The sequence below is a fragment of the Herpailurus yagouaroundi genome, unplaced genomic scaffold, assembly GCF_014898765.1.
Source record: "Herpailurus yagouaroundi ecotype Mexico unplaced genomic scaffold, PumYag 182, whole genome shotgun sequence".
NCBI lineage: Eukaryota > Metazoa > Chordata > Mammalia > Carnivora > Felidae > Herpailurus > Herpailurus yagouaroundi.
The window spans coordinates 25,290,049-25,314,160 of record NW_024412413.1 but is presented as its reverse complement, the minus strand read 5'-3'; the positions used below and the strand labels follow the sequence as shown (position 1 = coordinate 25,314,160).

General features: G+C 36.4%; 1 protein-coding gene across 2 annotated transcripts in view; it reads right to left on the bottom strand.

Annotated features, from left to right (window-relative positions):
• Positions 1–4,117: 4,117 nt before the first annotated feature.
• The window catches only part of NTN4 (netrin 4), a 125,323-nt gene continuing 105,328 nt past the window's right edge, over positions 4,118–24,112 (bottom strand). The window contains exons 6-10 of one of the 2 annotated variants that reach the window (XM_040491171.1): positions 23,255–23,468; positions 22,802–22,917; positions 14,972–15,040; positions 11,694–11,864; positions 4,118–5,556 (exon numbers count right to left, since the gene is read on the bottom strand). In XM_040491171.1, the coding sequence (XP_040347105.1) occupies positions 5,420–5,556; positions 11,694–11,864; positions 14,972–15,040; positions 22,802–22,917; positions 23,255–23,468 (707 nt within the window). In that variant the 3' untranslated portion in view covers positions 4,118–5,419. The remainder of the gene's footprint in view (positions 5,557–11,693; positions 11,865–14,971; positions 15,041–22,801; positions 22,918–23,254; positions 23,469–24,112) is intronic. The other variant, XM_040491172.1, reaches the window with a different exon arrangement.

The following is a 24,112-nucleotide window of genomic DNA, read 5'->3' as shown; positions in this document are numbered from 1 at the left end:
CAGTCTCCTTGTGCCTCAGTTTCCTTATTTGGGATATAGAGATAATAATAACACACACTTTAGGTGTGCTTAGGAAGATCAACTGGGAATAACACATGTAAAGCACTTAGAAAAGTACCTACCTTGAAGTAAACTCTCAATTATCAATTGTTATCTTTCGTATTTTTTTACTTGCTGAGCTTGAAACCCTTGCTGGTATCCTGACTGAGAAGAGGGTGTCCAGGGAGTTTCTGGGCAGACCAATTTGCTCATACCGTGAGAATTTGCAGACAGTAGTTATTTTTCTTTCTGTGAAGCAAGGTTCTCTGCCTGGCTGATGTCCACCCCTTTATTTAGATAAGTATACTATGATTTGATCATTTCTAGTAAATCTCGGATATTTCTGGTTTTATAAATTAATTCATTGCTAGTGATCACACTTTGGAACATGGTATCCACCTGTGACTACAAATTAAGAAACTAGACATGTATTCACTGTGTACTAAAACCATCCCTTAATGGAACATGCATCTCAATTCTGGAAATATCTATTTGGCCTATGGCATATTTTTTTCTCATGAATAACATTCTGCTATTTTTGTTATTCAGCATATGTAAACTAATAGTAAATCTGGGAATTTGTCATTTAAAATATTGCAGGTCTCAAAACACAGTCAATAATGCTCAAAAAGGTAGAGAAATGTTTGCATCCTTTTGGTGAAAGTGTAGGAAAATAAGGAAAAGGGCATCGTTTTTCAGAAAGTATTCTCAGACAAATCATTCTCTGAGAGACTTAAAAATAATATCAGTCATACAAGGCACACCCCTTTACTTCTATTCCATTTTTATCATATCAATCTCCCATGCAAAATTGAAGTTGTTCATAAATATTTTCCTTCCAAACTGTGGGAAATAAGTCATGAGTAACTTTGGCTCTTTGATAAAGTTAGGTTAGGGGACTGCTTATCATTGAAACAATGAACACAAAAGCAATTCAGTCCTGGGGCCTCTGACAAAACTCCTCAATACCAAGGCAGTGCTCACACTCCTTGTTCTCAGACATTCCAGGGGAGTGGCTAAAAGGACAGCCAGCACAAGGAATTCTCAAGGTTCTTTTTCCCACCCTTCAGAGTTGTTAAGTCTTGATCTAAATGATCAGTTTAGAAAAGGATTTGTTCCGCAAGAACCCAAAGTATCCCAAAGAACTATGTTTACCCTAACCCTAACAAGCCTTGGTCTCTGTTTAATATAGCCAGATGGATGCTGCTTTTTGGACTCGTGGTCACATCCCCACAGATTTGACCTCACTTGGTGGACACTATTAAAAGATTATCCTATTATTGAGAATTTCCATTGCATCAAATACTAAATATTAGCAACATTCCTCTACGGAGAAAGTGATGTAATAAGAGGGCATGGTCTGAGTTGACCTCAGGCAAATTATACAGATAGGTATGTGGAGATTATGTAACGAATCTGTTGACTAATAACACCCAGTGGAACAGGGTAAAGCTCTGGGGGCAGAGACTTTCCCAGTAGCTCTTGAAGGAAGTATTCACATTCATATAAAGCCATAGATGGAAGTTTTGTTTGACTTGGTGCTGTGATGGTTATTTTGAAAGACGCCAAGGAAGAGAAAGTGTATATAGGAAGTGTGGCAGAATGATGGAATAATGGAAAGGGAGTGGGGTCCTGAGGCAGCTTGCTCACACTTTTAAGGATGGGGGACATAGGGTTTCTTTTTTTTCCACTTTGGAAGCCAAATGATGCTCATAAGGAATGAAAACTTCAGTGGAAGGGCTGCAAGTGACCTAAGAATGAGGATATTAAGAAACGATTATAACAATGATCTATTTTTTTTAATGTTGCCAGAAAAGGCATTGAAAGAGCACGTAAGGAAGAAGATTCTAGTCAAAAAGGAATAGGAAGACATTAAGGACCCAATAATTTGGCGAACTACTTAAAACTGAACTTTTAGTTATAACTTTGCTTGAACATACTTTATAAGCAATGGATTAAATTTTAACTGTCAAATAAATTACAAAAGTGGTACATGATCAATGAAAGAATATAAAGCAATACAGATGTATACAAAATAAAAAGTGAAAATCTCCCTCCTTTCTGTTACAGGGGTAAATACTGCTATAATCTATCTTTCAGGCCTTTTAAAACACTGTACATAATATAAATGTGTTTTGGGGGTGGGCTCTGTTACTATAAGTATTGTTATGCAGTTTTTTTAAGCTTAATAATATACTATGGACATTTTTCTACTCTTAAAAAATAGACATTATTTGTAGTCTCTTTTATAGGTAATACTTATTTAAAAAATTTTTTTTAATGTTTATTTATTTTTGAGACAGAGAGAGACAGAGCATGAGCAGGGAAGGGGCAGAGAGAGAGGGAGACACAGAATCCGAAGGAGGCTCCAGGCTCTGAGCTGTCAGCACAGAGCCCCATGTGGGGCTCGAACTCACAGACTGTGAGATCATGACCTGAGAGCCGAAGTCAGACGCCCAACCCACTGAGCCACCCAGGCACCCCAGGTAATACTTATTTTAAATAAAGTGATATGGAAAACAAGGCTACTTGGCAATTCTGAAACTTAGGAAAATCCTATATTTGATGTACTTAAGATATTTTTCTTTTTTTCTTAATTAAAAATATTTATTTTTAACAGTTACTTTATTTTGAGAGAGAAAGAGAGAGAGAGAGAGAGAGAGCATGCGCATGATCAGGAAGGGGGCAGAGAAGGAGGGAGAGACAGAGAATCTCAAGCAGGCTTTGCATTGTCAGCACAGAGCTCGATGGGGAGCTCCAACCCAGGAACTGTGAGATCATGACCTGAGCTGAAACCAAGAGCCGGATGCTTAACTGACTGAGCCACCTAGGCGCCCCTGTTTGTTTGTTTGGTTTGGTTGTTTATTTATTTATTTTTAATTTTTTTGGTAATGTTTTTATTTATTTTTGGGAGACAAAGACAGAAAGCTCACATGAGCAGGGAGGGGCAGAGAGAGAGGGAGACACAGAATCTGAAGCAAGCCACAGGCTCTGAGCTGTCAGCACAGAGCCCGATGTGGGGCTTGAATTCACAAACTGTGAAGATCATGACCTGAGCTGAAGTCAGATGCTTAATCGACTGAGCCACCCAGGTGCCCCTGTTTATTTATTTTTGAGAGAGAGAGAGAGACAGAAAGCTCACGAGTGACCAGGGAAGGGGCAGAGAGATGAGGGAGACAGAGAATCCCAAGCAAGCTCCACATTACTAGCTAGGAGCTTAACTCAGGGGCTTGAACCACAAACTGTGAGATCATGACCTGAACCAAAATCAAGAATCGGTTGCCCAACTGACTGAGCCATGTAGGTGACCCTAAAATATTTTTCTTGATGTGATATACTTACCCACATTTTTGATAAGTTGTTTGTAAATGATACCCTACTATATAGCATTCCACCTACCAGGATAAAATAGGAAAAGATAAGAAGCTGAGAGACATGTTACAGGTTATAAAAGCAGATTTCATGAGAGTATGTATAACATAATTCCAATTCTCTAAAAGGTATGTACCTGCATAGAAAACAGTCTAGCAGAATAGGCACTCAAATGCTAATGCTGTCATCACAGGATGGTTTAAACATAGGATTTTTTTCCTGATACAATTTTCTGTATTTTCAACAATGAACTTCCATTGCTTTTTAAAAAGGTAAATATAGTATAAAAATGCATTGCATCTGATAAAAAAAAAATTTCATGTGACAGAAACTAAACCTGTAGCTTCTACTCTATCTCCATGCACCAGAGTAAAAGAGTCAAAATACTGGGCACTTGTTTGATTTTTTTTTAAGTTTATTTATTTATTTTGAGAGAGAGAGTGCAAGTGGGGAAGGAACAGAGAGAGAGGAGAGAGAATCCTAAATAGGCTCCACTGTGCTGTCAGCATAGAGCCCAACATGGGGCTTGATCTCACAAACCGTGAAGTCATGGCCTGAGCTGAAATCAAGAGTCAAGACACTTCACTGACTGAGCCACCCATGTGCCCTGATTTTCTTAATTTAAGGAATTAGGTTTGTGTTCCCTCATTAAGAAAAGATAATCTTTAGCATCATTGAAAGAATTGATCAGGAAATGAGACAAAAATCAAGAGATCATATTCCTTTATTACATATATGAAATATAAAAAAATTAACAGAGCAATATATATATATATATATATTTTTTTTTTTTTGCAAGTCCACAGGACCTCAGGAAAAAAGTATGTTCTGTATGTGAAGTTAATCTTATGGCACTGTGGTTCATGTTTTGTATATTCAAGTACAGAAGAAACTGTATGTATTGTGGTTATGCATGGATACAGATGAATAATAATGAAGACTGTAGTTTGGTGAACTATCACATACATTGTGTCAAAAAAGTGAGCAAATATAATGACCATATATTGTTAATAAAGATAAGGAGAAAACTGTCTCAACATTCAGGTTTAAATACTAAACACAAAAATAAAACAAATTCTGTGTCTATAATAATTTTTGCAGTGTTTACAAGTGCATTGCAAATAAATGATCTTTTAAAAATTTAAAGTCAATTTCCTCTTTATCCAAGCATATTTCTACACTTATGATTTCTTCTTCCTCTAGTTTTAAAGTCTCATCTTGTTTAGTTTTTAAAAAAATTTTCATCATGGTTGGTATCTGTGGAATCTAACCTCTAGCCTGAAGCTGAGATTTGATATGCAAACATGTTCTTTTAGGTTGTATCTTCACATATTTTTTTCCCAAGTGTTCAGAGTTAAAACGTACAACTTCCTTTTGTCCACATGTAGTGGCAGTGCTTCTGTTTCAGTAGGTTTTCTTACACGCCCTTTATTTTTCTTTCTGTCAACAACGGTTTCCAAACTTTCACAACACAAGTGGTAGGTAGTAAAGTGCTTTATACAAGGAAATACTATATACATGTGGAGAGGTTCCATTTAACACCCCACAGACCAAAGTTCACACACATCACGCAAAGGAAGGCTCTTTTTTAAGAAAAACCTTTTTTGATACTAGGGTTGGGGAGTCCTTAAAATCTCCTTAATTGCTTTAAGTAGCACAAATATAAGTAACATATCTGAAGCTGGAAGGAGTCCTTGTTAGATGTACTGCCCTTAATGGATTACTGCTAAATATCACACTGCTGTTAAAAACTCTTAATAGTTATGAATTTCAGAATCAGTCCCACAGAAACCAGGTATCAGCATAGGAGTTTCCATTTGTCTTTATGAAACAAACTGTATTTAAACATGGCCTCCCAAAGAGTCAGGTTAGACAAGGCCTATGCATTGGAACATTTCTATATGTTTTGGCACTTAAAAAATTCCAGTTTCATTTTTGAGGTCTCCATTCCATGAAGTTTGTGTTTCATACATAGAGAAGTGCCATTATGTGCTATATACCTTTATTGCTACTTGCACTCTCTTTTTAAAATATCCATCACTTTTCTTCCAAGGGATGGCTTCCAGTGCTGGACAAAACTTTTCATATTCACGACTAATTTGCCTGTTCTTACATCTTCATGTCCTGCCACAAGGTACTCCAAACCTAAAAGAGAACAAAGTTAGGGGCTATAGAGTATCATAATTTATTGAAGGAGAGAGATGTGACTTCAGTAATTTTATATGCACGGTTCGTGCTTTTATATATTCATAGTCGAAATAGGGAGTCACAGGTAGTAAGAGCTAACACTTAATAAGCATTTACTATGTGCTAAATGGTTTACATGTATTATTTATTTAATCTTGAAAATAACCCTATGAACTAGGTCTTGTTTTTCTTCTTGTTTCACAAATAAGGGGACTGAGGCTCAGCAAGATTGCACAAGTTGTTCAGTGTCTCCCAGTAAATAGTTAACACTCTGACTTAAGCTCAAGTCCGTCTGTAGAACTTTTACTTTATACTGTACCACCCTTCATGGTAAAGAAGTGAGGATTCTGTGCGTGCTTAGCACACTGCCACAAATTACTATTTCTTGGAGACTCACTATGTATGGTAGTGTATATTGAGGATTTTATAAAAGTGAAAAACCATTTGGGAAAACATATTGGAAGAGAGTTATAAATTATACAAAGTAACACATATTTCCTATAGAAAGTCAGTGTTGGGGTGCCTGGGTGGCTCAGTCGGTTAAGCGTCTGATTTCGGCTCAAGTCATGATCTCATGGTTCGTGGGTTCAAGCCCCGCGTCGGGCTCTGTGCTGGCAGCTCAGAGCCTGGAGCCTGCTTCCGATTCTGTGTCTCCCTCTCTCTCTGCTCCTCCCCTGCTCACACGCTGTCTCTCTCTCAAAAATAAATGAAGATTAAAAAAAATAATAATAAAAAAAAAGTCAGTGTGTTTTTGGGATATAGGATGTTTGTCATATATTAAAAAAAAACTTGAGACTTAACTGGACCTAGTGTTGACTTTGTAATTAAAAATTCTTTTCAGACTTCAAATAAAAAATTTTGGGTAACACAGAAAAATTAAAGGATGGTCTCATTACCTATACACTATAAAAAGGAAATATGTTAATCTCCTTTAGGAGATGTTTGTAATAATATCAATATTGGTATTTTGAAATAATTTTCTTTAATATTATAGGGTAGAGAAATAAGTAGTTATGTTTATAAGACAGCTTTCCAAGATAAAGAGACATATACTTTAAAACTTAAGGGAAAATAGTAGATGCTAAAATTAAGCTGAAAATATCAATTTAAACTCATGGCTTTATATGTACATATAAAAATTAATATATATTAATAAAATAATAAAAGTAAAACATATGAATATGATATATATATATAACACTTGTCCACTGAAATGACCTAAAAAAAGGCATTCAAGTAGCAGTGAACACCTATAATAGATATACTGTAGTCTCTAATTAAACAGATCTCACCAAAACAAAACAAAACAAGGCTTCTTGGACAAATGCTATTGCAGGTCCAGGGCGGGAAGATACAAGCTAGCATGGGACATCCTATTGTGCTAAAAGGCACAGAAGCTTTCAAAGATTAACTGGGATCAATTCAGAAGGACATGGGAGTTATCAAGAAAGGGTTACAACTTTTTAAAGTTGTGATAATCTGAGCACCAAGGAATATAATAATTTGTACCTATTGGTATCTATCTATTTGAATCAACCAATATCCATAATTCCAAAATGATACTCAAAAAAGAGAAATCTAGAAAAAACTAAATTGTCATCCTTTTTTTTTTTTAATGTTTATTTATTTTTGAGAGAGAGAGTGAGCAGGGGAGGGGCAGAGAGAGAGGGAGACAGCTCTGTTCTGACAGCAGAGAGCCCCGTGCAGGGCTCAAACTCATAGAACCCTGTGATCATGACCTGAGCTGAAGTTGGTTACTTAACCCACCGAGTGACCCAGGCACCCCTAATTTGTAATCTTTTGAGGAAGCTATTAAAACCATTACTTACTTTGAAAATTGGAAATTATGGGGAAAGAATTTAGCATTTATTCTGCCTTTTACAATAGGAACTATATTGAATGGTAAGCTAATAGTTACCCATAGTTGCCCAACTACCCTAATAGTTGCCCAGTTTCAAAGAGACAGTCCCCTTACAGAAGCATCAACTAATAAATGAGGGAAGTTAGAAAAACGTCATTTCTCAAACTCTAATGAAATTGTTGATTCAGGAAGATTACCAATCAATGATAATGTCATTAAATCAATAGTTACTGGGAAACTGGATGTTTGTATCATGACTAAGTAATACCACACTCATTATTTTCTAGTCTCAAAAGGGAAAACAAAACTGCCCAATGGAGAGACCAGACTGTCATCACTCTAACCCAAGGATCAAGTTGAGCAACCCTGATGGTGAGTTATCCGGTTACTATATGTCTTCTGATATGATTTAACATGAAGTACACACACAGCAATATCTCTAATGGATTCTAGTCCAAATATTTATCTTGAATCTATCAAGCTTTTCTTTAGAGATTACATAGGCAGTAGAGGGACAAGATAAATGACACCACAAGGAACCAACCAGACAAATATAGAAGGTAATACGATCTACAGGACACTTGGGCTGGTTTCTTCAACACTAATAATTTTTTCAACAATGAAAAGAGGAACTGTGCTTGAATAAAAGAGACTTGAGAGTCTTAAAAACCAGATACAATGTGTGATCCTGGATTGAACCTGACAAGGACAAATCAGTCCTAAAGGACATTTTGGGACCAGTTGGGAAATTGGCATGTGGTCTGAGTATTATAGTATATGAAAATAAACTGTAATTGAAGGCAAAGATCACTAACTGAATAAAGTAGGTTGCAAAACAGAGTATAGTATGAATTTATTTTGGTTAAAAATTATAATATGTACATGCACAGAGGAAGACCTAGAAGGATTTACACTAAGCTGTTAACAGAGAATCTTTGGAGGTAAGAAATGTGACATTTTAAATTTTCCCCTAAAATTTTATAATGTACATGTATAGCTTCTATAGAGGGTTATATATTTATTTTTAAATATTTATTTATTTTTGAGACAGAGAGAGTGAGAGAGTGAGCTGAGGAGGGGCAGAGAGAGAGAGAGAGAGAAACAGAATCCTAAGTAGGCTCTGTGCTGTCAGCACTGTCAACACAGAGCGCCATGTGGGGCTGGAACTCAAGAATCATAAGATCATGACCTGAGCCAAGATCAAGAGTCAGACGCTTAACCAACTGAGCCACCCAGGTGCTCCTTAAGATTTTTTAAACTTTTAAAAGTAATCTCTATACCCAATGTGGGGTTCAAACTCACAACCCCAAATCAACAGTTGGATGCTTCACCAGCTCAGCCAATCAGGTGCCTCAAGAGGGTTATTTAAAAAATTATTAAAAGAATTCAGCACTAAACTTAAAAACAGCTATGATGGTGTTTAAAAAAAAAAAAAAGAAAAAGAAAAAGAGAAAATAATGATAGAGATTTTAAACACACTGTAGAGCACAAATGTAAGATGGATTATAAAATATTAAAATTCTTGGAAGAGTAACCTTAGCTTTTGCATGAAAAAGAATCCCAATATGTAATTAACAGTCTAATTAAAATATAGTGGTCTTGATATAATATCATGTTTGTATCATACCTAAAGTAATAACATCTTCATTTAAAAACACAATACATAATTTTTAGGAAACTTCATTGCTAAGTCTAGTATTTTAATTTTTTTTTCAACGTTTATTTATTTTTGGGACAGAGAGAGACAGAGCATGAACGGGGGAAGGGCAGAGAGAGAGGGAGACACAGAATCGGAAACAGGCTCCAGGCTCTGAGCCATCAGCCCAGAGCCCGATGCGGGGCTCGAACTCATGGATCGCGAGATCGTGACCTGGCTGAAGTCGGACGCTTAACCGACTGCTCCACCCAGGTGCCCCTAAGTCTAGTATTTTAAATGAATTTACTTTGAAACTATAAACAGAACAAATACGATAGGAGCTTGCCATTAATTTAAAGTATAAATATAAATTTGGGACACCTGGGTGGTTCCGTTGGTTGAGCATCCAACCCTTGGTTTCTGCTCAGGTCATGATCGCAGAGTCATGGGATAGAGCCCTGAATCAAGCTCTGTGCTGAGCATGGAGCCTGCTAAGGATTCTCTCTCTCTCCCTCTGCCCCTCTCCCCTGCTTGCTCTCTCTCTCTCTAAAATAAATAAAATGAAAAAAATTAAAGTATAAAAATAAACCAATAAAAATGATACTGAATAAATCCATAAATTATGGAGCAGTATCATGCCAAAAATTAGCATGGAAAACAATGTTATCTGTTGCATCACTTACTAGCATTTACATTTTGCTTTCCTATTTTTATGCTTTTGACATCTACTTTGCTACACATTTGAGGGCACAAGATTTATTTTGTTTCTTTAGAAAAAGAAAATATAATACTTTACTGCTAGTCTTGATATCCTAAATTGATTAATGAATGAGTAAATGTATGTATGAATGTAGGAATGAATGAATTTGCAGGGATGCCAATTAGATTGTTCCTTTTCAAAAAAGTAGCAGAGGAAGCAAGTTGGCGTGTAAGGTTTCCAAATTTTCTTATCAGCTTTCTTTGGCCTTGGCTATTGAACTTGTAAAAATGGAAAAACAAAGTGAAATGAAAGAGTGTCTGGTTTTGCTTTGGCAGGTTCCAGTCTTTTCTTCAAAGCAAGTAAACATGTTTTTAAGAATTCTTTGAATAATTGCGCTTATGTTTTCAATTGTGATGAACTCAGTTGATTCTTTGACTCTGGAAGAAACCTGATTAGGAAGTATAGTTTACTTCCTGGAGGGTGGCTCAGATGGTCAAAGCTTTTTTTTTCTTTTAGTGGCTTACTAAAAGACTGGGCATATTTTTTTTTCTTTTGCCAAGATAGTAAAAAGTGCTTATAGGAAGAGCCTCTACATACAGATTATTAGGAAATAGAACTTAAATTTATGACTCTTAGTTTCCTGTATTCAAAATCCAAGATTCTAATTACTTCACTTGTTCTTTGGAAACATATTTATTTATTATTTAAAACGTCCCCTTTTCCTTTTCCTTATTAAAATTTAAAATAACTTAAAATACTAAAGGGGTATAAAAGGATGTAAGAGATTAGTCAACGGGTCAAAACTTCAACAGTTTTATATTATTTTAGATTGTTTAGGGGGTAATATTTTATTGACTGATTTTTTTCTTTTTCTCTGTCACTCGGTTATCTGTTTCTCTCAAAGTTATTAACCAAAGACTACAGCAATTTCTTATTAACATACTGGGGTTTCCTGGGCTTTTATTTTAAAGGAATTAGATCCAGAGCATAAATTATGCACCTGTTTTAGCAGTGCCACTAAAATACAGATGGCAACTACATAAAGTGGAAAATACAGAGGATTTTTTTAAAAAATATTTGTTTTGATAACTTACTATCTGGGTACTATGTTATTTTTTAGGTACTAATGGTAGGTACTAGAGATGTTGTGATCAAAAATCTAAATCCCATCCTCAAATTTAATGAAGGAGACAGAGAAATAAGCAGCTTATGGCACAGTATGAAAGTGTACTTGTAGAGCATAAAGGTAAGAATCCCATGCTTACTCACTTGTCTCTACCACTGTAGTAACATTTTAAGGTGCATATTCCCTTAATTTCCAGTTTTTCTAAGATTCTACAGTGTTTTGTTTTTGTTTTTTTTTACATTTCTGCTGTTTCTAATTTGGAACCAGAATGATCATTTAATGAAAAACAAGATGATGAGAACTTGAGAGTTGTTTTCTATCCAGGAGGAACAGATGCTTCTCATGCAATCGTAAAAATGAATTCAGTATTATTTGCACAGATGGAATGTTGCATTTGAATTTCCTTTGGGAGAAAATTCTACCCAGGGCACCGTAATAGGACCTAGCTTTCAGATGAAGTATTAGTGGTAACTAAATTATGAAAGTGTTTTCTATGCTACTGGCACATGGAACCAAGCTAAGACTTCTCTTTTAGGACAGAAAATATTATATTGCTGGATTTTAAAATGTTTCACTTTTTAGAACATGTGGAAGAGAAACAGTTTTTTGATGTCAGTTCAAAGAATACCATTTGGATTTTCCCCCAGAATTCAGATGGTGAAAAGGAGACATACTCTTGGTGAGTTGATTTCAGTTGTGGTTTAGAGAATAAGACAAGGAGCAAATCAGCAGAGACAAAGTAGTTACTAAGCTAGAAAAGTCTAATGCTTACCAGGATTGAGGATTGGACAAGTGCAGCCTCTGTTAGTCCACGATTCTGGATATAATGTTCGTTTTCCTCGTAAAATTTTCAATTTGGTAGATTTTAAGACTTTTTTAATCTTCACATTGACCTCAGCATGAGATCCTTTGTCATGAGCTGATAAAATCTTTATTTTTAGCACTGTAACAACACAATTCCAAAAGTCAAAATGTATAGGATTTCATGTTACCTGTTGAACTCTGAATATTAAATAAGCATTTCAGAGTATAATGGAAAAGTTAACTAATGATGATGTAAATGTGGAAATTTGCTTTTAAAATCATTAGGTTCATCTTGATGAACAGTGAGTAATATATAGAATTGTTGAATCACTATAGTATATACCTGAAAGTAATATGAAATGGTATATTAGCTATACTGAAATTTGAAAAAAACTAAAAAAAAATCATTAGGCTCACTAACTTTTGCATTGGCTTCACCTTCTTATCGATATTAACTATACTCTTCTTTCTTCAACATTTTCATCTGCTTCTGTTACTCCTATCATTATGCTAAGAGAAAATCAGCCATTTGCCTACTGCAAACATATCTTAAACACATTCAGCTATCAAATCCAAATAGAAAAAAGATGTATAGGAAGTAGAATTGTTATCCTGGTTTTTATTTAGATTCTGATTATATTTTACTCTGCGGCTCACTGTGTATAAAGTTATGACAAAAAACAAACAAAATGTTACTGCCAGAATATATTTTACATATTCTAAAGAGATTAAATAATTAAATAATTAAATAATAAAAATGGAGTATTTAATCTTCTTCCCAGACGTAAAATACAAGCCAACTGGGGTTGGAATGGCTGTCCTTCTATATGATGGCAGAGCTTCAATATTCTCTATAACTCATGATTCTATTACGCTATGCTCTTCATCTATGAAATGATGTGGCTAGGGATTAAGCAGTTGGAATAACTTGGGGTGAGGAAGAAAGTAGATCTAAGGAACACTGGATGTATATTCTATACTATTAGAGGAGTTCTTACTGGCTCATCTATATCTTGATGGAAAATTCTGTGTAATGAGAGAACCCTACACTGGCTGGTTCCATTTCCTAAGAATACTGTTGTCAGATATCAGGTATCTTTATAGAATCACCAAATTTTAGACTTCTAAGTGGTCTTAAGAGGTCATCTAATCTTGTTTTATGTATGAGGAAGCAAGTAATAAGAAATCAAGTGAACTTCCCAAACTTGCATGACCAGTCAGAGAGGTATCAAATCCAAATAGATAAGATAATACATGAAGGGTACTTAGTTCCTCACACATGGCTAATGCTCAGTAAATATTCACTGTTATTTTTCCACTAGACTGTATGGTCAAAGAGAACAGGGACCTCATCTATTCATTATTATAACTTAATAAATATTTTCTAAGGAATAAACAAATGAATCAAGTTTCTTTTTTCCACTAATAGAATGGAGAAGGGAAACCATTTTTCCCCCCAAGTCTGTAGATGTGTTAATAAGAACAAGGTATTTCAGGATGTCTGGGTGGCTCAGTTAGTTGAGCCTTTGACTTTTGACTTCGGCTCAGGTCACGACCTCGTGGTTCATGAGTTTGAGCCCCGCATCAGGCTCCGTGCTAACAGTGTGGAGCCTGCTATCAATTCTCTGTCCCCTCTCTCTCCCCCCACCGCCTCAAAATAAATAAAAATAAACTTAAGAAAAAAAAAGAACAAGGTAGGGCGTTCAAAGTTTCTTAAGCAGAAAATAGTACAATTGTATTAAAAGATGCCAGTGCAGTTGTTTGTAAATTCAGAGAGCTACCAAATATATGTAATATTGAAAACTAGTTGATATTTCCACTAAACTGACCATCTTTGAACTAAATTGTCCTGTTTTTTGCTTTTGATAGTAAATACCATTTTCTCAAAATGAATTTTTCTTTATTGGGCACTATACATTTCAAAAGTTTTCTTCTGTTATTTAGCCAAGTTGTCAAGTGAAAGGAGGGAAATATGCATGTAATTTTAGATAAAAATTTATGAGATTTTTTTTTTTTTTTAGCATTTATTCATTTTGGAGAGACAGAGAGACAAAGCATGAGTGGGGGAGGGGCAGAGACAGAGGGAGACACAGAATCTGAAGCAGGCTCCAGGCTCTGAGCTGTCAGCACACAGCCCGATGTGGGGCTCGAACTCAAGAACCGTGAGATCATGACCTGAGTCGAAGTTGGATGCTCAACCAACTGAGCCACCCAGGCGCCCCAAGATTTATGAGATTTTTAACATTTACTTAAAAAAAATCTTTTATGAGATTAAATACAATGTTATCAAGAACCTAGGAGGAAAAAAAGAACCTAAACACTTGGTTTCAGAGATCATGACTTAAAATTTTCTCTTCATTGTAATGTGTATTTCAGGCAGTATGAATTATGGAACAATAAAAAGCCTCAGATACTGGTGAAAAATATGTTGGCAAGATAAGGCATCTAGTATATTTAATAGTAAGCATAAAGCCATTTAGAGTTTGAAGATAGGAACAGTCTTTACATAGGCAGTAACATTTCCCTTTGTCTGTATTTCCCTGGTATTTGAAAAGTAGAGGAGTCTAGAATATACAGAGAGGGCAGGGAAGAGGCTTGAGTGGACAGCTCGTCTCAGTGCTTCCTAAATATATATCCTCTTCCTTCTCCCTACCAGTTACTGGGCATATAGTGTATGCAAGGTAATGTGCTGTGTGCTTTTCAAAACTCTCATTTTATGGGAAAGGTGGCACCATCCAACTTTATAGATGAAGAAGTCTAGAGAGGTGAAGTTACCCAATAAACCAGAAATCCAACCCACGTAGGTCTGAATCCAAAGCTCGAACTCTTAATCACTGTGAAATAGTGTTTAAACTGATTTTTGCTTCATATTACTACATGATAACTGGCACAGGTTATTACTCGAAACTGGTAATACTACATAAAACTGGCACAGGAATCATTTTAGTGGCTAGGGACTTCCTTTTTAGGTTCCTAAGACAAGAAGCATCCATAAGAAAGGGTTATGTGTGATGGTTTTCTTCTTTTTGTTTGCCTCTTTTCCTCATAGTAGGATGACTTTGCCTTTGCTCTAGCAGTCTCCTGCCCTCACTAGGACCTTCAACACCATCTCTATTAGGTATTATTATATTAAGACTAATGCTTTGATATTTTGGGTATGTCATAGACTAGACCTCCCATTTCCTAAAAAACTCTTTGGATTTAGTTTGAATAGATTCTTAGAAGCATTCAGGATTTCAAACTCACCATATGAATATTTCATTCCACAGAATGCCTTGGGGTTTCCTAACACCTGTTCTTTACATTCACATTTACCTACAAAAAGTAAGTGAAAAATTGTGTCAGTTATTTAGAAACAAGGAAGAGAAAAAAAAAAAACAACACAAGTAAATCCAGGTAGCATAACTCATTAAAAAAAAAAACATTGAAATATAATTAACATAAAGTGTTATATTAGTTTCAGGTGTCAGGTAGCATAACTCTTTAAGACTTGAGTGATTCACATAATCCATAAATACTAAGAAATCATAAACAGTCATTCAAACAAAGTAGAGTCACTTTCTGAATTGAATTAGTTATCATCCAATAAAGTACTGACTTAAGAGAAATATACAAAGGTAGAAACAATGATATATTTTAATGCTTGTAATTGATGTTATGATAGATATAGTCCAGTATGAATATTCCATGCTAATGGAAAAGAAAAACTAAATGAATAAACTATAGAAAAGACACTTTCTTTTTACAATTAATGTTCACTACAGCAGCAAAAGTCAAATAGAGTAAAATAACTGGGCAGTCCTTTGAAGGTAATGCCATCCAATTTAAAAGTATTTATTTCACCTATTATGTGCAGGACATGGTGCTATACACTTCAGAGTATATAAAGATGAGCAATATACAATTCTTGCCTGAAGGCTTACAATTCAGTAAGGTGAATAAAGCAAGTCTATAAACAGTGTTCTAAGACAGATACAATATGCTTGGGTGAGAGTCACATGTTTGGAAGGATGGAAAAAGGCTACATGGCTGAAGAAGGATTTGAAATGGACCCTGAAGAATAAGGAAGATATTTCCCCAACAGTTTAAATTATGCATTACAATTATTGTGTGTGACACATTTGTCAGGCCCTGTGGAAGACTTTTGAAATGCCTTTGTACATAGTCTATATATAGCATTCTTATTTATCTGTTTCCTCTCTAAAGTGTGATCCTTGAGGACAACAGTTATGTCTTATTTATCTTTAAATCCCTAGAAGGAATAGGATTTCCGTTCTTACATATTTAATAATTCGATATAATTTTATCATCCCTCCCCTTCTGCCTTCACGCATTACATTAAATAGGCATTGAGTGGTGTAAACATAGGTAACATTTACTGAGGAAGAGCTACTATGTGCCAGGCACTATTTAAAAAAATTTTTTTTAATGTTTGTTTATTTTTGAAGGAGAGAGAGAGAGAGACAGAGCATGAGTGGGGGAGGGGCAGAGAGAGAGAGGGAGACAGAATCTGAAGCAGGGTCCAGGCTCTGGGCTGTCAGCACAGAGCTTGATGCAGGGCTTGAACTCACAAGCTGTGAGATCATGACCTGAGCCGAAGTCGGATGCCCAACTGACGGAGACATGCAGGCGCCCCTGTGCCAGGCACTGTTTTAAGTGTTTTACATTTATTTACTCATCTAAGATTCTAACACATAGAAATTTGACAAGAATATAGAGATAAAAGGGTGAGTAAAGGGGGCGCCTGGGTGGCTCTGCCGGTTAACCATCCGACTTTGGCTCAGGGCATGAACTCATGGCTCATGAGTTTGAGCCCCATGTTGGGCTCTGTGCTGACAGCTCAGAGCCTGGAGCCTGCTTCAGATTCTGTGTCTCCCTCTCTCTCTCTTTCTCCCCCACTTGCACTCTGGCACTCTCTTTCTCTCTCTCTCTCTCTCTCTCTCTCTCTCTCTCTCTCAAAAAAAAAAGATTAAAAAAAATTAAAAAAAAAAGAGTAAAGAAATGTAAGAGAGAAAGGCAGAGTGTGTTCATGGAAGAATAAATGTTTCTGTTTTTCCTGGGTACAGATTGAGTTGTGAATAGTAGAAGGCATCATGGAGGACCTTGACTGATAATACAGTTAGGGCCTGAATTTAATTTGTTAGATAAAGGAGAAATTTTTTTAAAATTTTGAGTACAAGTCACATACAATGTTACATTTGTTTCAGGTGTACAGCATAGCAATTCAGCAAGTGTATATGTCATGCTGTGTTCACCACAAATGTAGCTACCATCTGTCACCATGCAATGCTATTACAGTATCATTGACTATATTCCCTAAGTGGTGGCTTTTATTCCCATGATTTATTCATTACATAACTGGAAGCCTGTATCTCCTGCTCTCCTTCACCCATTTTGCCCATTGATAAAGACGAATTTTTGAAGTTTATCAGATTAAAGAAGTTACATGAATTAAATATATATACATATATATATACATATATACATATATGTATATATATATGTATATATGTATATATAGATATGAAAATTAACCTGGCATTACCATTTCAAAAGTACCGGAAAAGAGAGAAAATGGAGATGGGGACCAATTAGAAGATGATGATATTGATGGTAACAACAGTAACTGAATTGAGTGCCAACTATAAGCCATAAACTATGTAAGGAACTTTATATGGTCTTGTTTAATATTTATAATAACCTTATGGGACAGGCTTTATTAACAAATGAAAACATAAAGGCTCAAAGAAGTTAATTAGCTTATCCAAGGCAGCAAAGCTAACAAGTAGAAAAGCCAGATTTTAAGCCAGGGTCTGGGAGAATCTGAAGTCCCTGATCTTTCCACTGTACTGTCTCCCTAAGTCAGATGAAATGTAGGTCTGAACTAAAGAAATGGCTGTGGGTGTAGAAAAGAAGGAATATTAAGGGAGGATGCAGAGTTAGGGTCTACAAATCTTGTCAATGGATTGGATTACGGCAAGGGAAGAGGAAGCCTAAGGATGAACTTGGAGTTTCAGCTAAGATGACAGAAGACTAAAGTATTACTAACAGAAATAGAGACGTTAGGAGGAGAACACTTCAGGAGTGTGTAACTTATGGTTTTTTGGTAGCAACCAATGGTTTAACTTAATTTTTGAAAGGATATGGAGTAGCTCATAGAAAGGAGGAAAAGCTGAAGAACCAGAACTCAGAAAAGACAAGAATCAGGACAGTGCCAGAGATCTAGGTACCAGGAACTGTTATACAGTCTCTTTTATGGCTGTGTCATTGGAATCACGAACTGTGATCACTTTCAGACTTTGTCACTTTCAGCTCACAATTTAAATTCCGGGGAGAGAACGTCTGATTGGCCTCACCAAGACTTTACTAAATGGGGGAAGGCTGGTTCCCTAGAGAAAGTTTGGGTTAAGCTGCCACAGAAATAGCAGGAATAAAGAGGGGGAAATGGATCTGGGTAGGCAGAAACAACAGAGGTCTAGTATGAGGAGAATATAATGACTTAGAGTTGCTGACAGAATACGCAGGTGGAAATGGGAGTAGGATTCCGGTGAGATGAGGTTGGGTAGACATGGTAATGTGGCAAATAGTGACATGCTGACTCTGACTAAAGCTGTTAGAAACCAGAGAATGAGATTTTGCCAGTGGAAAATCACAGTGGAATTAAATAGTGGGAATGAGAAATCACAGGTGCTTAAAACTAGCTGTTGTGATTTGTTAAATAATATTGCGTATCATCTAAACATAGCAGAGATGGTTACTCCTTCAGGAATTGTAGTAACCTAAGTAGATAGCCCAGGGCCTTTGATAATTCCACCAAAGCTGGAGAGTATGGTAACCACCATGCTAAAAAAACCAATTGAGCTCCAAAGGGCATGTATTATTCCTTAACTTATGTTCTTTTTAGTCCTTCAGCCAACAAGAATATACAAAGTTCTGTTATTTGAAGATATTCTGTGGCTGCTTTCCAATACTCCCCTTTTTCATGTTAAGAAATCAGACATTCAAATTTGTTTTTGAATGAATCTCTGTTGATCAGGCTTTATTTAACCCAGAGGTGTTTTCTTTTTTTAAAAATTTTTTAACACTTATTTATATTTGAGCGTGAGAGAGACAGAGTGCAAGCGGGGGATTGTTAGAGAGCAAGGGAGAGAGAATCCAAAGCAGGCTCCAGGCTCCGAGCTGTTAGCACAGAGCCTGACATGGGCTTCAAACTCGTGAACTGTGAGATCACGACCTGAGCTGAAGTTGGGCGCTTAACTGACTGAGCCACCCAGGTGCCCCCAGATGTGTTTTCTAAAAGGAAATCTGGAAGGGGAGAAAAACCTAGTTAGTTAATACTGGGTTATGAGAAACATCATTTACAGTTCTGTGGTACCAGCTAAAGCCAGTTGTGTTGAACAAATTCTATAGTACTAGTTCAAGCCAGTTTTGTTATATAAGTTCTGTGGTACTAGTTAAAGCCAGATTTGTTGTACAGGAGGTAAAAGTATGTATCTAATGTTCTCTGTCTCACAAGAAGTGGTAGAAATTAAGGGTATCTTGCTGGTATAGTGCATTACACTTCTAGTTATGGAAACTTATGGTACGTAAATAGGTAGGCAGGCACATGTATTCGAGAATGAACTGTGGTGCTTAGGAAACTGATTATCACTTCTTTGTTGGTAAAAGGTGCCCAGGAGCACTATTCTATATCCAGTGGGAACTTTGCTGTTTAGCAGGAAACTGAACAATGTCTTCCTCAATCTGGAGCCCCTCCAGATGAATTTCAGAGACTCTCTGGGGGATATCACAGACCTAACAGCTGTTGTGGATGTGAGTCTGGAGTCATTCTGATGCCAGCAAGTTATGTGCTTAATTGGTGTGTCGCCAGCTCCCTAGTAACGTGATTGGCTTAATGAATGTCCTATCATGCTAAAAAGTTGATTTTCACAGATTTGGCTTAGCAGACAAAGTTGGATAATTATGAAAATCATTGTGTTAGAGAAATAGAAGAAAACTTTTGCAAGTGGTTAAAATTAAAATTATAGAATTCAGACTATTTAGCATTGAGGCAAAAAATTAATGAGAAAGATTTTTTCTTTTTCAAATGCTGAAAAGATAAATATGACAACTTTGTGTTTCGTTATCTTTCCCACCTTCTTTCCTGTTGTGACCTAAAATGAAAACATTAGGAAAAGGATTGTAAGATCAGGTTAAGTGAAAAAAAAAAATGACACAGAATTGCAAATACCAGTATTTCTCAAATTTGGATTCTTGATTCTTGAAGAGTCCACAAGTTCTCTATGAAAATGAATTAAAATTGTGGTTTCTTGCTCTGCCCCAATCACCCTGGTCTCTTTGCTCACCACAGGGCTTTTGCACTTGCAGTATCTTCTGCCTAAACTCTCTTCCCTCTTTTATCTGTATAGCTCACTCTTACCTTTTTCAGGTGTTCTTCTGCAAACATCACCTTCAAAAGACTTTCCTTGATCACCCTATTTAAAAGTATGCCCCTCCCAACCATTTATTATCTCCCTCCTTGCTTTATTTCTCTATTATATTAGATAACATGACACAAAATTTTATTTATTTATTTATTGTCTTCCTCCACAAGAATGTAAACTCCTTGGAGTCTGGGATTTTTGTCTGTTTTGTTCTATTACTATATTTACAGTACTGACACATAGTATGGGTATGCAATAAATATTTGCTGGATAGATGAATGAATTTACAAAGAACTACTAAGTAGTGAGAAAATTACGAATTGGAAATACACAAAATAAGAGACCTGAATGGCCAAGAAACCGTGAAAAGCTACTAAAACTGTTAGTAATCAGGAAAATACAACTTATAACGGCAGGGTCCCATTTCACACTCACCAGATGGGCAAAAGTTGAGTGGTTTGATAATGTTAACTTTAGAAGTCGGAAAATGTTAAAGGAGTTGAACTGTGCCTGAGTTAGTGAGGTAGAATAGTCCTTGGTCCCTCATATGTGTTACACACAAGTTTGTTACATAAATACGAAGTATCAGTGAGGATGTGGAACAAGCAACAGGATGTCATCTCTGGTGGTGGAATGCAAATCTGTACAACTGCTTTGGAGAGCTACTTGGCAGTATGTGGTAAATCTGATAAAAAGCACACTTGTGACCCAACAGTGGCTAGGTTGTACCCTAGAAGAAGGCTCAGCAAACGTTTTCTATAAAGGGACAGATAACAAATATGTTGGCCTAAGAGACAAAATTAAAGATTTTGATGTAGGTACTTATATAACTATTTATTTTATGTTTTTAAAGTTTATTTTGAGAGAGAGAGAGAGAGAGAGAGAGAGCATGCACACACATGAGAGAGTGTGAGAGAAAGAGAGAGAGAGGGAGAGAGAGAGCACAAGTGGGGGAGGGGCAGAGAGAGAGAGAGGGAGACACAGAATCTGAAGCAGGCTCCAGGCTCTAGGTTGTCAGCGCAGAGCCCAACACAGGGCTAGAACCCATGAGCCGTGAGACCATGACCTGAGCCAAAGTTGGACCCTTAAACAACTGAGCCACCCAGGTGCCCCACTTATGTAACTATTTAAGCTATAACCATCTAAACCTTAGAGCAGGTAGTTTGTGGGCTGTAGAAAAACAGATGGCAGGCCCAATTTGGTCTGAGGGACAGTTTACCAGCCCCTGCTCTAGTGAAAGTCCTTCTCAAGTGCACAAAGTTACATTTAAGAGGACATTTGTGGTAGCATTACATGTAACAGTGGAAAATTAGGAATTGGAAATATCCTAAATGGCAAATAATGAGAGAATAAAAAGTGATATATTCAAATAATAGAATGCATAAATCTAAAAAAAAAACATATTTAGGTCAAAAAAAGCTTTAAAGGGGTAGGTAAGTTATATACATGCAGTCCTAAAAACACTCTATGTATATGTGTAGTAAAATAGTAAAAAATGAAAGTGAATGATAAATACCAAAATTCAAGGTGGCGATTACTCTGTGGAGTAGGGGAGGCTAGTGAAGCTGGAGATTGATACAGGCCTTCAAATGTATGTATAACACTTTAAAATTTAAATGAAAATATAAAACAATTATGGCAAAACTTAAAGTTTGATAGGTGTGTGTATATGGGTGTTCATAATACATTTTGGGCATTTGTAATGTTTAATACAAAGAATTTTTTTGGTGACCATTTCACAGTACACACAAATATTGAATCATTATATTGTACACCTAAACTAATATGTTATATGTGAATTATACCCCAATAAAAAAGTTAAAAACTTATTATAAGTTTCATTTGTATCATTTGGGGAGCTCTTTACAACCAAATGCTGACACAAGATCTCATGCCCACATTTGTGTTTGTGGTGAATAGCACCAACTTTCTACAAGAAAAGAATAGAGGCAGGATGAACACAGAAATCATGTATTCACACCAATATTACGGCATACTCATCAAACGAAGGAACAGATAAACATCATAGGAAAACTGAGAGGAAACAGTAGTATAGACCTGGCAGACTTAAAGAACCATATTTATGTAGTGAAGAGTGCTTTGGCTTCAGTAAAAATTATTTTTCATCTTGAATTAATGGTGTTAATTTGAATTTTGTTAGTTTTATTGTCTTCTAGTTGTATAAAAGATATAAACATAAGGAGTTCACACCTGCCTTTGTGCATATTAAATTACACTAGGTCTGTAAGAACATTTTTCCTTTAAAAGGATTTCTACATTTCCAAACCTGACATATTCAGTAGCTCTCACCTCTGTAAAAGAGTGTATTTTAGACAGAGAAAGACACACCAAAACACTAACAGCTTGGGTAATGAGATTTGGATTTTTTTTTTTACTGTGATGTTTTGAATTTTCCAGATTTTCTATACTAATTATATATGTTCCTCTAATAATCAGAAAATAAACAGAAGCTTGTTAAAATACTCCTTAACTAAATTGAATAGTTCTATACTTACGGGTGTTTCTACTTTATTAACCTCAGAGCTAAAGCATCCCCCTCATAGGATACAAGAGTTGTTTCCTGGTTTGTCACAAATCAGTTACTCAAGACCAGACCTGGAAATATGGTATCTGGTTATATCTATCATCTCACCTGAGTGTCGAAGTGCAGAAAATCCTTGCTCACCCTCCCACTCCCAGGCTGGTTCACTTTTATTGTTCATGGAATGAAGGTCAGGAATTTCATGATACCAGTCCATGTCTGTGCTGCTAATAAAATAGAAAATGATGAAGTTAAGGAATTTCTTAGAACTTGAATGAAATGAATGTATTTATGGAGCTGTAGATCTAATCAGGTACTTTCCCATCCCTTTAGTTTTCAGAAATAGTGTTTTAAGGGACTATTGTTAAGATTAATAATTTATTTTGTAAAATGAACCAGACCATCTCGAGAATCTTGCAAGAGCAAATGTGACGAAGATTCTTCAAAGAGCTGTGCAAATGCATCTTTGCTCCACTGACAGCATGTAAGACTTTCTAAGTCACTACTAGATCTTCAAAAGAATCCAAAGGACACAGAGACAGAGCAAGAGCCATGTGCACTCACCTGCTGATGCAATCGCCTGTGAGTGGGTCACAGCTCCCTGCGCAGTCACAGGGCCTGCAGCCATAGTCTCCGAAGCCCCAGTACCCCACCATACACCTGTCACAATGTGGCCCTGCCACCCCAGGCTTGCAAGGGCAGTCACCATTGCTGGGGTCACAGAAGGTCACTGAGCTGAAAGGAAGGACAGCTGATCCCACTGGATGACAGGAACACTCTACAACAGAGAGGACACACAAGGACTGATGAGTAACAAGGTTATCTGTGAAGATCAGGCCTGGCAATCCTGAAATAGTTTCCCTTTACCACCCAGCGTACCTCTAAGACTCCTCCTTTAGCCAGTTGGTATATGCTGAGAATGAAAGCTAATTAAATTACAGATAAGAAGATATAATCAAGAAGGCAAATTTGCTGAAAAACAAACTACATTATTTATTTTAGATTAGAGGGCATTAAATGTGAGTGGCTTTTGCTTGGGGTGTTGAGAATGAACCAGCAAAGGTAACAAAGAAGGAACAATTAGCGAGAAAGGAAAAAAAGTCATGAGTGTGGTGTTCTGGAAGCTAAACAAGGTTTCCACATCAGGTAGGCAACATTCGCTGGGTTAAATGCTGAGAGGCCCAGAAGATGGGGCATGGGGATATATTTTTGCATTTGACAACATGAAGACCATTGGTGTCCTCGATAGGGACAGTTTCACCATAATGATGAGTGGTGAGCCCATCTGAAGAAGATTAAGGAGGTCGGAGTAGAGGAATTTGAGCATGGGAACAGATAACTCTTTTGAGGAGCTTTTCTAGAAAGGCACAGAAATGTGGTGGTAGCTAAAACTGGAGGGGATAGGAATGCAAGTGAAGGTTC